The sequence below is a fragment of the Cyclopterus lumpus genome, chromosome 4 (genome assembly GCF_009769545.1).
Source record: "Cyclopterus lumpus isolate fCycLum1 chromosome 4, fCycLum1.pri, whole genome shotgun sequence".
Taxonomy (NCBI): domain Eukaryota; kingdom Metazoa; phylum Chordata; class Actinopteri; order Perciformes; family Cyclopteridae; genus Cyclopterus; species Cyclopterus lumpus.
The window spans coordinates 15,351,582-15,368,333 of NC_046969.1; the positions used below are offsets into that span (position 1 = coordinate 15,351,582).

The 16,752-nt window shown below is 39.4% G+C and overlaps 1 protein-coding gene across 1 annotated transcript in view; it reads left to right on the forward strand.

Moving 5' to 3' along the window:
• The window catches only part of LOC117729391 (adhesion G-protein coupled receptor D2), an 84,232-nt gene that overhangs the window by 25,455 nt on the left and 42,025 nt on the right, over positions 1–16,752 (forward strand). Inside the window, exon 20 of the mRNA XM_034530400.1 lies at positions 16,701–16,742. Coding sequence (XP_034386291.1) covers positions 16,701–16,742 — 42 coding nt within the window. The remainder of the gene's footprint in view (positions 1–16,700; positions 16,743–16,752) is intronic.

Consider the following 16,752-nt stretch of genomic DNA (forward strand, 5'->3'; position numbering starts at 1 on the left):
ACAAGGATGATGAAAACTTTTAAGTTAATGTAGTCATAGGTAAAATCATGGAGATTTATTTATAAATCCATATTTTAATTAGTGTCTCGGATAATTATGAGGTGGGGTTGAAAAACAAACAAATAAATGCACGACATGATTGTTTGCGTTCCCATTGCCTGGGAAAATAACTTTCCCTTTGAAAAAAGAGTCCACTGTTTGCGTTGCATCTTCAATTACCAGCCGTGGCATTAAAACAATATTCAAACGGGATACCAAGGTCAGCACTGACTCCCACCACGCTTCTCTGAAATGGCACTTATAATGAGGATGTAGCACAGCTTGTTTAAGTAGTGTATTTATAGTGTGCTTTGTCTCAACTTGTACTTATTTTTTTCCTTTTTGTCTCTTTTCATCTTTAGCTGTATCTCTTTGTATTTATTTTTTTAGTTTGAGCAACATTAATATTAGAGCTCTGTTAAACATTTCATGATGCTGTATGTTCACCTATACTTGAAGGGATGATTTTATACAAACAGAGGCTTAATCCAAGATATTAGTATCAAGGTTTTTTGTACAGAAGAGCTCTCGTAATGAAATGGTCACCAAAGTACCATCAAAACTAACTGAAAAGAAGTCGGTGAAAGAAGCTGTTAAAAAATATAAAACTATATTCTATTCTACTGTAAATATTTAGTCTGGGAGTGAAAAGACGGATAAGCCAAAGTGAGAAAGTAGTGCCTGTAATTCAGAAGAGAAAGAACTGATTTTTGTTGGGGGGGGGGGAGGGATGAAATACTATCAGAGAGATCAGTTTAAAAACACTGGCCTGGGAAAATAAAGCGGTGAGAATAATACGCTCCCTGTCAAAAGAGGCGAGAGAATTCCTGTCATTGCTCACACCGCCACCCCTAAGACCTCTCTTGTGTTAAACCTGCTGGCATTTATTTGCCTTAGAATTACCTGCCAGCTCAATTTTGTAATAGCCTGTGTCATAAGAAAGCAAACCATCCCCTTTGCCCCTTCCTCGCCATACCTGTATGACTGCACTTCTCTGTGTGTGTGTGTGTGTGTGTGTGTGTGTGTGGACGAGAGAGAAAAGAAGCAAGAGAGAGAGAGTGTTCTGTAATTTGCAGACTTATCGCACTCTTTTGTTTGTATTTTCACCCGTGCTTTGATTTGTTTAGTATTACATTTTTTAATTTTTTTTGATGGTATTATGTTTGCTACGGTGCCTATGTCAGCTGGTGTGTTGTCCCATCAGCTGACTCCCAACTGTATGACCTCACTTCTCCAGATCCCCTCCTCTCGCTTGTCCAACCCACACAGGAACAACTCCGACACCCGAAATTACCCACATCGAAACAATGACCGTTCTATTTATAAGTTCACCGCCTTGCCTTTTGTACCGGCTGACACAACTTCACACATGTGCACACGCAACTCACACACATATCACACGCACACACCAGCCATCACACATCAGTGATGGCTGGTGGGGGCTAGGTTAGGGATAGTCCTGGTTTCCTTTACGCTGCCACGTCGCAGCAGATCTGTAGATTTTCCCGGCTTTGATGTGTACTTTGTGGGTAATTAGTGAGAACTGGGTCAGCACAGGGCAAGAAAGCAAAAACCCTGTTGTTCTTCTATTGGGTGGGTGGCAGGGAGGTGGTTGGATGGCGCGGGGGAGGGGGTTGAGGGTGTCGGGAGGTTAAAAGGCTGTCAAATATAAGTTCAAGTTTACATCAGAAACATATTCTTTTTGCTGCAAGAGCAAATAAACGCTCTTTTCTTTCTACATTATTTCAATGGAAGGAACATGTGATTTTGCTTTGCAGCTTTTTATCAAACTACATTTTTAAGCGAGTTCATTGTTCTGCAGACTGTTTAATAAAATGAGAGAGTTATAGTTTGACTCATGAAGCGTCTGAATCAATCCCCATTAAGAGGTCTACTGTGCTTGAATCCTATATTACTCAGTTTTTATAGTTTTTTTTAATCATCAAATCTACCACGGAGTAAATTGATATTATATTGTTCATACCAGAAATACTTAAGACAACTTAGTATTTATTTAATACATTTGAACACCTTAATCAACCTTAATAATTATTTTGTTTCAACCGAAAAAGAATCTTACTGTACATTTATAAATGTATAAAAGGGCGGCATTTTCAAAGACTGGGCAGTCAGTTTTAATTTGCGATATTTAGTCACTATGATAATACCTTGGTAAGCCGGCAAAACAAGTGAGATAATATTGCTGTGTGAATGATAATCAAATCACTTGTATACTCATTTATGAATGAAAAAATTGAACGTTTGAGAGGTTAAGTGGAGCAAGATGTGGAATATCAGCCTTTGTTGAGAGGCAACTGTCAAGAGATTCAAGCATAAATTAAGCTAAAGACCTCTGGAATAGTCACAATAAATCCTGATTAACCGATCCAAACAATTGTACAGTATATCATGACCGAACTCAATCATGATGTGTTGAGTGTTGAAACACATACACACACATCGTTTTAATTTAACATGTGTTTGACATCCATCCATCCATCCATTTTCAATACCGCTTATCCTCATTAGGGTCGCGGGGCGCTGGAGCCTATCCCAGCTGACATAGGGCGAAGGCAGGGGACACCCTGGACAGGCCGCCAGTCCATCGAGGGCACATGTAGGGACATACAACCATTCACTCTCACATTCACACCTATGGGCAATTTAGAGATCAATTAACCTGCAGCATGTCTTTGGACTGTGGGAGGAAGCCGGAGAGCCCGGAGAGAACCCACGCTGCCACGGGGAGAACATGCAAACTCCACACAGAAGGACCGCTCCGACCGGGAATTGAACCCGCGGCCCTCTTGCTGTGAGGCGACAGTGCTAGCCACTACACCACCGTGCAGCCCTATGTGTTTGACAATGCGATAAATTGTAATTTCACCAGTCAAACAATGAATTTTTGACAGTAACTCTATTTAAACATGACAAGGGCTCCTTTAAAACTTTGATTTACGGCACTACCGTTAGACAACAATCACCATTACTACCTGTAAACATGGGCAGATCATTAAGAGGCCGTTTAGCACAATGTAAATCCAATGCAGAGATGATTTATTGGCCGTGTTCGGAGGTGTCTGGGGAGCAAGACGGCTACCTATGTATTTTACTACCATTACAGCATTGTGTAAAAGTAAACAAAACAGTGGCGATGGGAGCTGGGGAACAACAGCTCAGGCAGCAGGACACTGATTGGGATGTTGATGGTCTCCACTGGCCTCTTGCCCTTCCTGCTGTGGCCCCTGGCTTGTCCCCAGCAGATACCCCCTGGGTCATTTCCCATGCGTGTCAGCGCACATACATATACACTCTTCCCTGTGAGTGTTTACAGCCACATGCTGATTCCTATTAATCTGCTTCTTGTCGGGACGGGGCAGAGGGAGGGTCCTGCTGGGTTTGTGCTGGACTGGGAGGCAGCTGTAGGTGGGTTAACATTCACACACACAACCTGAAAGCCCCATCTGACAGATTGCACCAGGCCTGGACTTCTTTTTACACTGAGCAGATGTGGTCTCCCACTTGTTTTCCTTAGTAATTATCCCTCATTAAGTGAAAGCATGTGCCAATCAAACAGCTTGGAGAGTGAGAGCAGGGCCTGGGCCAGGGCAAAGGGAGAGAGAGAGAGAGAGAGAGGGGAGGGGGGGGGGGGGGGGGGACCTATAGCCTCATCTCCACAGTATTTTAAAGCAGAGTGTCATTTCAGAGTCATTACTAGATTAAAGGCAAGCCTTGCCGTGGTGCGAGTGAGCTGCAGCAGCTGCAGCACTGCCGTTATTATGGCTCATTTGACTTTCTAGTGGTTACAAATTTGATGATTATCACATTTAACACTTGCCATGTTCAATTAAAGCTAATGCCATGTAGACGTGTCAATCTTAAAAGGTCGGTCACTGTAATTACCCGGCATTACCATCAAGGAATTATTTGATTTACAATATGTCAACATTATTACACTTAATTGACATTCAATAGGGCTCTTTTCTTTTAGAAATATTGAAGTAAAAAAAAAAGTATTTCTTTAAATTAACGTCTAATCTGTAATCTTTAGCCAATTTGGCCCTCCTGTTTAACCAAAACACAAACCTGTGTAAAATAAAGTAGTCAGCAGCCACCCTCACAAAGGCCAGTTGTACATTAATAGTCAAATATCTAACAAGCCAGAGACAGATACTTTTACTTACTAAAACAAGACTGACATGTGAGGTAATTAAATAAAAAAAATTAAAAAACTATAGGTGGTAATAAATAGGGATGCCCATGTTACTATGTTTCTCTTGAATTGTTGAAAGAAAATTATTTGCTAAAACATGAGTTAAAATATCTTGATAAGGTGATATGTCTCATTCTGTGCCCTCTAGTGGTCACACAAAGCCTAATGCAGCTTTAAATCCACCACAACTTCCCTCATACATTCGCTTTCCCGTAAGTAAATGTAATCTTAATTGCGAACGTTAGAAATATTGGGAGAGCAAAGCTCAATTCCTAAAAACCTTTTTAATGAAGTGAAAACCCGAGAGTCATCCATATTAAATTCGCTGATGGAAAATGATGGATGGATTCTTTTTTCTTTTTCTTTTTATACCCATGTGTCCCACCATGCATTTCGGACGGTGAGAAAAACACAAGTGATCCTCACAACAAAAGGGGGTTGGGAGAAGTCTCCTCCAAAAAAGAAAAGAAAAAAAGAAAACGAAGATATATGAAGTCTTCATGTCGATGAACTACCATTCATTTTCACTTTGAAGTCCTGCGAACCGTAGTGAAGTGTGATTGCATGTGACAGTCGCCGAGTCTGCCGGTTTATCATGATGGATACACACTGCCACCCTGGTGGTGCTGTAGCACACAGGTACACACATGCACGTACGTGTGTACGCACGTACATACACAATTACATGGATGCAGAGACACACAGACGTGGGTTTAAGCAGGAGTGTGTTCAAGAACACAGACATACGACCCAAATGCACTCTCAAACTCGCATGCAGAGACAAGGGTATAGATCCTCTTTTAACTTCTACATTATTTTACATTTCAGGACTTTGTTCAGTAACTGAAGAGACTACACTGAAAGAAAAACAATCACCTTTTAGTTTAAAAATGTTCTGACTTTTCATTGACATTATTGGAACCTTTTTGTTTTAGTCACATTTTTTTCTTCTGTTCAATATTAAATAATATAACAAAAAAAAAAGTCAAAAATCTGCGAGTCAAACCTAACAATGGAACAAGTGGAAATTTGCTTTGTAAGATTTGTTGAAATGAGATGTAATATTTCAACATTTCATTGAGCTGGGAAAACTAACGTGAGCTATATTTCACTAGTATTAGGAAGTGTGTCATAAGTCTGTAATGTTAATAAAAAGTAGTATTTGTTCACTTAACAAGACATTCAAGATGCATTGACTAAAAACAAGGCCATATATATGTCACCGAAATGCTACTTGTTAGGTGATTGTCTTTTATATTAACTGTTATAAGATATTTTGACTAGCAATTCTTTACAATGTACTAAATCAGATTGAGCATTTTTGCAGTGTTATCTTTTCAATTTTATTGAGAAAAGGGGGTTATTTGCAAAAAAAAACTTTGACTGTTTAATGCACTGAATGAAAAACACTATATTACTGTTCATATTTAGAAATAAGTATAATTAATGTCTCTCTGTCAAACCTCCATGGACGCATATCACACGTACGCACACACGCACGTACTCTCACCCACATAGTTCTTGATCTTGACACATGCTATTAACATCAGCTCGGCTCACCTCAGCTGGGAAGCAGCAGGGGAGCAACGCATCCCATAATAGTACCTGGAGCAATCTTTTCCTGTTTTTGTGCCCAAAAGAAACTTGCTCAGACTTTGCATATTGCATCCATTTGTCATTGTTAGTCAAGGGCACTGCCAACACAGTCTTGTCAGCGGTGCAATTTTAGATGTTCTGTTGAGACCTTACTGTGTATGCGTACAGTTGTGTGTTTGTTGTGTGTGTGTGCACATGTATCTGTCAGGTGATGTTGAATTCGTTTTTCATGCCGACGAATGCATGCACTATGAATACACATGCACACTGGCTCAAAAAGAATGGACCAAGGGTAAACAATCACATTGTTCCCCAAGCAAAGCGTAAAAAAAAAAAAGTGCCACATATATTGTAAACTGAGGCTCTGTTGGCATGTAGCGTAAGGGCTAATTTATTTCCCACCACCACAGAACTCTTCGACTGGATTGTGTATTCCTAATAATGCAATTAGTGTCGTAGGGTGGGAAGTCCGGTGAGGGTGCCTGAGCAAGGGTCGGTATCTTCGGGGGTTAGTGTGTGTTAAGTGTGTGAAAAAACACAGTTTAATACCATCTGTCCTAAAGGTATTGTGTGTCCGCTACAGCCTCCCACCAGAGTGTTAGCAGCAAGCTAGCAGCTGTAATATAGAAACGTTTTTATTTTTCCCCATCCCCTTGACCTTCTTTTTCTCATACCTTTTTGATGCTGCACTGATGTTACTTCAGCAATGCTTGTTAAACCATCACTGACCACTGTAAATGTGCACGCCACTGTGGACTGCAGTGCAAATAAAGAATGGAAGCTGTCTTACATAACCACGTTCATTATGTAATTTGTACACACTAATTATTAATTTAGGGTGCAAAACTTGCACATTATGAAAACAGATCTGTTAAGGCTGACCAGAATGCTTCAAAGCTTTGAACGTTGCCATGGTAATCAATGGCCAAAGTGCTGTTTGTTGAGTGGTTGTATCGATAAATTAAAGCGCCCGCGTCCTCAGCTTGCTGAATATCGAAGCAGCCACAGGAAAAAGGTATGCTGCAGCAGCTTCACCACCCAGACTTTCAGTGCCGATGCTCTTTTCCTCTTTGTAACAATATTCAAAGCTTTGAATATTGTTAAATATTCCTCACTAAACCGTCAAAGCCAAAAATGGATTGCAGGGCAGCCCTATATAATCTGCCATCTGCTTGACTGGAGCATTGTAATGGTAACTTGTAGGTTTACCAGTGGAAGATTATAACAGGAAAGATCCACCGTTTTTATTTAGAAAAAGGATGACTTTTCATGTACGTGTGTTGCCTTTGCATAGATGTATCTGAATGTGTGTACGTTTAGGTGAATGGGAGTGTGCACACTAGATTTGTGTGTGTGTGTGTGTGTGTGTGTGTGTGTGTGTGTGTGTGTTTCTGTCAACTGTTGGACTTTTCCACCACTTGGTGTGGGAAGAATTGCTGCTTGGGGATCATTGTATCTGGTGGACCGGTTTTATTTAATATTAATTATTTCTTAACATGCTTTAGGTCAAAGGAATAATTTGCCACCTTTATTAATGTGGATGTCCAATCAGTGTTGATGGCAAATGTAGTGAATTGAAGCAATACATTCCTCAGTGCGCGTTGTATTGATCTAGAAAGCCAAGTTTTCTTGCTCTTGTGCACCAGCTACTGATGCCTGGAGGGTCCCTTTCAACATTAACGTTAATAAAGCTGCAACCTCTCTATTGCATTTCTTTGGCTTGGATAAAAACGGACGAAGATCTAAGTCAACCAAAACACTGTCGTTCTCCATGTATGTCAAATCATGGCACCGGATGCACGAAGAACAACAGATCTTGCAGCTGCAACCTCGGCTTTCTCGGTCAATACAACATGCACTGAGGAATGTATTGCTCCAATTGACTACATTAACAATCAATTCTGATTGGGAAAAAAAAAGGTGGTGAAATTTCTCCTTTAGGCTTCTTCCTGTATGCTGCAAATTAACAGCATGTTGACAGGGTGTAGTGGAAGTGTATAGTGGATCAATTTATATTAATATATCAGACTTTAATATTTACATCTGTGTGTATGTATAGGAGTATGTATGTTGGTGTCAGTAATTCAAGCACCTTATGTACAGTGCAACAGAGCATGTGTGTACACACATGTGTGTCAATGAATACAGTTTCTATGAACCAAACCCAGTACCCAGCTGCTGTTTCTCAGGACTTGTTCCCGTCCAACATTTTTCTTCTTCTCTGTCAGTGGAAAACTATGCAATTAGAAAAACACTCAAGGAGATTGACAGTGGGATCACATACAATTTGACAAGGGGGCGCCACAGAAAGGCCCTTTGGATACCTAAGTATTTTTTAATTAAACAGCTCTTTGCACTTGCAGCTTGCTTACCCTCACCAGTTCAAAGACTCCTTCTTTGACCCATGTGTTAAAAGTTTGTATCAGTTTTCCATGGCTGTGTTTTGCTTGGCGCCTGAAACACGCAATTCTAAATTGTCTTGTTTAAAAGCTAGTTTGTTTACAGTCACTCTCTTTCTCGTGCTTTACACCACCCATTGCATTACCACATTGTGTGCCATGTGATCAGGTTCAGGGTGTAGTTACCCACTCCCAAAAGGCCCGGTTTGTGTAAATGCCTCAGAATTGAGTTCATTTTAAAGAAAAAAGAAAATCTGAAATTACCTGTATTAGTAAATGGAAGGATCCGCTACACAAGTCCACCCCTCACTGCCCATCAGCCTGGTTTATTTAACGTTAAAATGAGTCAAAATGGAAGTGCTCATCTGTTACTTGGGCGCTTCATCAATAACATTTGTCCGTCTGATGTAAAATCGATATGACAAACACTGACACAATGCCAGAGCAATGGCAAATGTGCCGTCATTTGTCATCGACTGGCAATAAAGATATGTCAGAATTGATTTTAGCCCATCCCCCTCCCCCTCTCTCTATCTCTCTCCACCTCTCCCCTCTATTCTTTGCTCTTTTGCAGTAGCGGTAATAGAAAAAAAAACAATGAATGTTATTATGACTGAGGCATGGTCAGCCTTGCCAAACTCAATTAATATTGGAGCAAGGGGCTGTAATGATTGGTTTGAGATGTTTTCATTGAAATGCCCTGCGAGAGATGTTAAAAAGAAAAAGAAAATGAGAGGGATAGATAGATAGATAGATAGATAGATGGGTTGATGTTTGGGTGGGTGTTCCCTGGGGGAAAGGTTTTGTTTTGGCCTCCGCTCAATAAATATGTTTTTAACAGACTTTGACATTTTTTCCAGATTTTTGGTCTTTCTCTTTTTGCTTTTCCTCTTAATTACTTTTTTTGGGGGTTAGCTGCCAAAGTGTTTTGTGCTCTACCACGAAAGAAAGAATCTAACCTTGAATTGAGTTTATAGATCCTTAATTCCTGTTCAAACTGGAGATAAATGTCCAGTATGTGTGTTTGTGCATTTGTCATTTGGTGGTGTGTCTTATCCCTTTGGGATGATGTTTTATTTTAATTAAAAGTTCTCTATACGACAGTGAGAGCAAGCGTAGCACACATCCTCCATTCTCCCTCAGGTTAACACTTTTAGCCCTGTTAGCTCCGTTAGCAGCGAGCTGCTGGCTAAGCCATGACCATGAGAGCTGTGTGGAGGAATATATATTATGCTTTAAATTCAACACCTTTAAAGATTTTTTATTTAATTTGTATATATTTTTTAATTGTATTATTTATTATTGTTTCATATATTGATATTCTTATCCGTTAAATATAGAGGCGTTAGAGCTCTTTATATTTGTTACTTATTAAAAAACAAAAAAAACATTAGATGATATATTCGGATTTCTTCATATTAAATGACAGGTGAAGAACTGTATTACATTTATTTGTAAAATTCCAAGTGGCCCGACAGTATATGTGTGTGTGTGCTCTGCTCTGTGTCCGCTGTGTGTGTGTTTGTGTGTCAGATTTGCCATTGCGGTTTGTTGCCGCTGGGTTGTGTGTACCCAAGTTGCGCCGGTGGTAGCGAGCAACATCTGTTTCGGGGTTGTTGTTCCTCTTGGCTGCTTTTCAATTGGATTTCCCTAAGCAGGGCCAAAAGCTGTCCACCTCTGCCAGGCTCTGTTTAGCAATCACCGCAGGCGCCCTATATTAAGTAGGTGGTTCAGGGCTAAGCTAATAACTCTCTCTCCTCTCCTGAGCCATCACACACCAGTACTGGTGTTGCTGCCGGCCTCAGTGTGTGCCTGTTTGTATGTATGTGTGTGTGTGTGTGTGTACACACACTCGGTTTTCCTCTGTAGCTTTACACCCTGTAGAGGCAGGGCTGGCTTGGAGGTCCCCTCCTCAAAGTGACAGCCCAACTGACTGGATGTGTGTGTGGGAAAGGAAACAGGGAGAGTCCTAATAGCTCTTCTCAAAGAATGACTGATCCTCTCTCACCTACTATCGTACAACAGGATGGAAACAGGAAGAAAACCCCGTCCCCACGCTCATACACAGACTATATACTGTAATGCGTCATTGTTAAGAGAACCAAATAAATAGTTTAATGATACTGGATGGACATTATGGCCTGTGCATTTTGCAGCCAATTCCAGTTTGCCAGGATTGCATTTATTTGCTCGCGATTTTTACCAGCAATGTTAACTTTTGAGGGTATTAAAATTAGACATACCGTATTTTCCGAACTATAAGGCGCACTTAAAAGCCTTTAATTTTCTCAAAATAGACAGTGCGCTTATAATCCGGAGCGCCTTATATATGGATTAATTCTGGCTGTGCTTACTGACCTCGAAGCGATTTTCTGTGGTACACGGCGCTCTGTCAAAATGTTTTAGTACGATTTGGTAAACTAAACGAAAGATTCACAACGCGTTTGGTGTGAACGCCCCTTTACGGCTACCGTAGTCAGGAGCGTCGCGGAGTAATACATACTGTGCTTCGCCATAATATTACAGTGTGTGTGTTTAAGGACCCCAAAATGGCACCTGTCAAGAGACACGCTTACGACGCAGACTTCAAACTCAAGGCAATCAGTCACGCAGTAGAACATGGGAATAGAGCAGCTGCGAGAGAATTCAACATTAATGAATCAATGGTACGGAAGTGGAGGAAGCAAGAAGATGACCTGCGCCAAGTAAAGAAGACCACACAGAGTTACGCTAACGTTTTGATTTAGCGGTATCAGACTGTTTTTTTTACGTGTTACAACTGAAACAAGGTTGGGAGTTATTGTGAATACGCTCATTAACGTTTGAACAATGTTGAGAGTTATTGTGAACACGTTTAATAAAGTTTGACTGACTGACTGTTTTGTTTCGCTTAATGCGCCTTATAGTCGGGTGCGCTTTTTATATGAAAAAAGATCGAAAATAGACCATTCATTGGACAGTGCGCCTTATAATCCACTGTGCGCCTATAGTGCAGACAAATATGGTATATCTAAGGTTGACAATATAATTCCTCTCTTTAAAGATGTATAATATTCCTAGCTGCACATATAATGAACACAACATAACATGTTTACATGGGTTTATTATACATTCATGTATTATACATTATATCTGTATCTGTAGAAATACTATGGCTCCACTTTTTGGAATATTATGCATGTTCATATTTACTTGAACAGCATGACATTGCTTTAAATTCTGCATTTTTTACTGCATTGTTCATATGGTCAATCTATATCTCGTATATGGACTTCAGGCAGGGATGATGTTGATGTCACATAGAATGTTAAGAACTGACTAAAAAGTTACGTTGAGTTCTTCAATGTTTGGTTGGTAATTTGTTTTTCCACTGAAAACATCAAACTGTTTTGACTCCTGCCCAAGTTGTGCAAAGCTCAGCTGGGTGTTACAAAGCTTTTATTGGGAGGTATTTACCTCCTCAAACTGACACAGTGGCAGGCTGCCCGTCTCCCTGCCTGCCTGTCTGTCTGCCTTCATGTCTTATTGCCAGCTTCTCTGGCCAGCTGGAGCAGTTACACAGAGCTGGATTTGAACTGAGGACCTGCAAAGTATCAACTCCTTGTTTCACAGCTTTGACAGACACTTTGATTTGACATGCCATGAGCAGTTAAAGTGAAAGTTATGTATACATGTTAATTAAACTGTTTATGCGTGGAGGGGTCAGAGACATTAGCAAGCCCCAGCGCAGAAGTGTGAATTTCTTTTCTTTTCCCCCCATCACAGCGTTTTAACCTCTTCTGTCTCTCATTTCCGTAATGATTACCAGGTGCAAGGGGAGCATTTTTCCTCCCTTTTTTGCCAAGTGGGGATGCAGATAGCTCTATTTGTGAAAAGTGTCTCTGTGTGTTTGAATTTGGGCCGGGGTATTTGACGTTGGGTTTAACTTCAAATAGCTCTCATTTTTTTTGGCATTGGGTGACACTGAAGCCTGGAATTCTCTAAAAGGATGTGGAGGTTGTGGTCTTCAGCTACTTGAATTGAAAGATTTCATTTGTGAAAAGTATATCTATGTTGATTTTTAAATATAGGGTTAGACAATTATAAATCATGTTTGACACTGAGCAGTGGCAGTGCCTGAAGCTCTCTCAAAAACTATGGAACATGTGGTTTACTACAAAATACAGCCATCTCATTCATGAAACATTTTATTTAGACCTGGGATGCTGAGATGGAGGGACACTTTTTAGTTTTGTGCTATACCAGTAGAGGAAATACAACTTTTTTGTTTTTGTTTTAGTGCTTTCCCTAGAGAAACTTAATTTCCTATAGACTGGCCTACATTTCTGGCATTGTATGTTTGTAAAGGCTGAATTTACATCAGTCAATGTAAAGCTTGAGGTTTTAAAGACGATGCCTGTGTTTCAAGTTTTCACCCACTTTCTACAAATCATATTTGTGTGCCTTTCTAAAAGACATATTGTACTGCTATCCAAATCAGATGTAGGATGGGAATAATGCACTTTGAGTTAGAGCCTTAGGGCACATGGGAAGTAAACACACCGGTGGCTGATCACAAAACACTGAAGTCTTGTAAATACTGTAAAAGAGACAATTTTTTTGGGGTCCACATGTGGAAATAAATGTGTATATAATATGTATAATAAATGTATACATTACCAAACAGGCTAACCCGTACCAAATGTAAGGACTCGAGGAGTCTCCGGCCACAACCCCTTTATTAAGTGGCTTTTGTAAAATGTCTTGTTGGAGAGTCAAAGGGCTCCGTTTTTGTGACCATAAAAGATTTCTTTTAAAGTCTCGAGTTACTATCCTGCACTACTGGTTTGACGTTGAGGACATCTTATTGGATGTGACCAACCATATCTGGCTATACGCCTGACACTGGTGTAACATTTCTTTTGATTAGTGGAGCTGATGAAATTATTACATTGTGTTCAGTCATTGGAGTCACTGCCAATATAGACTTTAAGGATGATTGCGGTTTATTTCAACCTGTCCCATTAATGTAGCTATTTGTCGTTCTCTGAGTCGTGGTGCACTGCTGTTATAGACATTTTTGGATCCAAGGAATCAATTTTGACATTATTTCAAACTCTTGTCCCTGAGTCTGAATGAAAGTGAACGCAGAAAGCCGCCTGAATCTACCAGTATTGCTAACTGTAGGAGGCCTGCAAAGGTCGTAACAAATTATCCTCAAAACATTATACACTTATAACTCTTGTATTATTGTTTACAATTTACAGAACAATCAATATCAATTAAATTGCTGTTGTATAGGACTTAAATCATTATACAGAAAATTCTGGATTTTATTTATTATGCGTCTGCTTTTTTTTCTGCCTTTGATGTTTTATGACATTTTGTTGTACATGAATTGTGCTTAAATATGAACATGTAACTTCTACATCAGTGATAATAATGGAATACAGTATCAAGCTGCCCATTAATTGTAACTGAACAGGCACAGGCTCCATCCTGGCAGCTACAAGTGCATCCATCCACATCCTTGTCTTCTGTTCAGTTCTGCTCTCTGGCAACTACTTCAGATAACTGAAATATGGGAATTCAAACTGTATTTAACCTAATAATACACAACCTGTAGGTTGGCAGGGAATAAGAACCTTGTTATTTGCCAAAGATCTCCAGCTTTTGACATTTGAGGAAAATATGTTTTTTATTTAAATGTATATTTCCACGTATGTCAAAGCTTTTAAATAGAAACAATTACACAACCACTGCAATCAAACCTTTATAATTAGTGTTACCAATGGTTGATGGATTGCGTGTAATGCCCTCATGCTTTTAGGAAGAGTGAGTTACAAGGACAGAAGAGTAGCATGTGGTAAACTTCCAAGAGGAGGTTGTCAACATTACAAACGTAAGGAGTACAAGGGTTAGAACCACATTATCCTGGTTTAATTATAATGACTTAGTTTGTGTAAGTAAATTGATTGCTGACTTTGATTTGTTCTTTCTGCTTTCTCATTTAAACAAATGCTATTTTCTGTCTTGTGTTAGCACAGTACATCTCTCTGGGGTAATAATGTTTTTGGTCAAACACAGTGTTTGTTGCCTTTAACTTTTTAAACATACAATTGTTCCCTAATTAGTTTGATACTAATTAATTTATGCTCCCCTGTTTGATGTACAGTATAGCAATACTTTAAAAGCAACTGCATTCATTCTTTGCATAAATTTGTAGCATTTTCCGTTGAGTTCAAAAGAAACAGGACTGGGTTTAGAAAAGCACACATGCATTTAAATAATGCGGCCCATTTTTTGTCTCTGTTTGTTTTTAGCGGGAATATTAATGAATTAACATTTTAAACAATCCATCATTATTGTTGTGCTGCCATTTATTTTTAACTCAATTATAATTTAATAGATCATTTTTCCTAATGTGCACAGTATGTTTTCCCCACTTTGTTCACTACACAACAAAAGAGGATTTACAAATAAGAGGAATGATCAAAAACATGATAATCAAATTGCAACAATAAGTTAGAAATTGCAATTCTAATGCAATACAATAGGGTCCGTGTTACAAATTAACCACCCACTGTCTATTATTATGCATGTGCTCATGTATGTGTGTGGGTGAAAAGAGCATATTACACAACAGTATGTTATGGTAAACTATTTACATTACTTTGTTTCTGTTTAAACATGGCAATGGACATTATAGGGTATGATTGCACTAATTTAAAAGAAACAAGCAATTCATATTTTATCTTGAAGGAGTCTTACTACTTTGTTAAAACCTGTTTGTTAAACCAAGTAAACACTTTCAAACTCTTTCTTCCTCAATGGAGTACTTTAAATGTAATTATTACAGTCTGCCTATATCACATACAAGAATACCAACTTCCTTGAAGTTTAATTCAAAGACAATAACTGAATAATGGAAGAAAGATGATACCCAGTAAAAAGACATGTACCCTGTTTCACACACTTGAAAAAATACCAAAGCGTTCTCAATGATATTTAAAGGTTGAGAAAAAGGATTTTGTGTACTACTGGATATTTGGAACAGTGAAAGGTTTTGTTATTTGCTGAGTATAAATTACAAGATGAGTTTTGAAAACCAGATATCTCATCTTTAGTGTTAATTGTGCGATCTCTGGTAGTTGGTAACAACCTTGGCAATCCCATCATATTCATATTGTGTTGTTGAGCAGCACACATCTTTTGTTTGTCTTCGCCGTATCACATTATACTCGGCATTAGGTTGGAACCAACATTACATGCAATTGAAAGTAAGTAAAAGTAAGTAAGTAAAATCTCAGGTCTGAGCTTGCGATCCCTTGTTATGCCTGTTGTCTTCAGCATGTCAGAGACCAGCGGAATTGTCAGTTTAAAGAGGATGGATGCCCTAAGTTGTCACCTGACAGCCCGACAGACAGGGCAATTCAGTCCCTGGAGGACAGGAGAGCAGCAAGTAGGAGGTGGATGGGCAGAGGCTTGGGCTAGAGGTCGTCACCGTCGCCATCGTCGGCCTGTCACTCTGAATGGGCCCCCAAATCATGTTGTCAATGGTGATGCATCGAGATCTCCCTCTGGCAAAAATTGGATGCTCCAAACTCGACTTGATTGATGCATTGACCAGGTTGTGCCTGCCTGTCCTCAGGATGTGTCCTTACCTTCGTTTAAAGATGAAGCAACACAGACACACACTGAGCGGTGAAAGGGGGGAGAGATGTACTTTTAAAAGTTTTTTTGTGTTAGATCGACGCATTTATCAGCCTTGAAATTTATAAGATTTTACCTGCAATTTCTGTTTTTGCAGTACATCTTTTGTGGCACAGTTCAATCGGTGCTCTGAGAATGTTGTTCTCACTGTTTCCATTGAGGCAGCAGTATTACATTATGGCTCGAAGGCAAATGCACAGCTTACATTCAATAGATGCCACAATGGATTGGAATGAAAAATAGATGTTTTTCTGTGACCAAAAGTGCCGCCTTTATGCATCCAAGGGCATGGCATTCTTGGGCCATGGGTACTAGCCGTGGTGTTTTATGAACATGAAATATCTCCTTTTATCTGTCATTTTTTTCATTATGCTCTCTCTCTTTCTACGCTTTCCTCCAATGGTTTTCCTTGATAGCCTTGTCTGGCCTGAGTTGCTCTCTTTATGTGCCTGTGTGTGTGTGCCTTTAACATGTGTTTGTGTTCATACTCTCTTTGTTTGCTCCTAATTTATTTGTGTCTGTTGCATATGTTTGTGAATACATGGACTTTGTGTGTTTATATATATATATATATATATATATATATTTATATATTTAAAACAAACGCCCAATTAGGACTCTTTTAAGTCCTACTTCTTACTGGAGGATAAGAGAGAAAACAACTGTAACAACTTTGTCCTCCTCTTTTTCTTTCTCTCTCTCTCTCTCTCTCTCTCGCTCTCTCTTTCTTTCTCTCACTCTTTCTTTGTCTGTGTTTGCAGGGCCTGTTCATCTTCCTGATATATGGGGTGTACAACACAGAGGTAAGTCTGC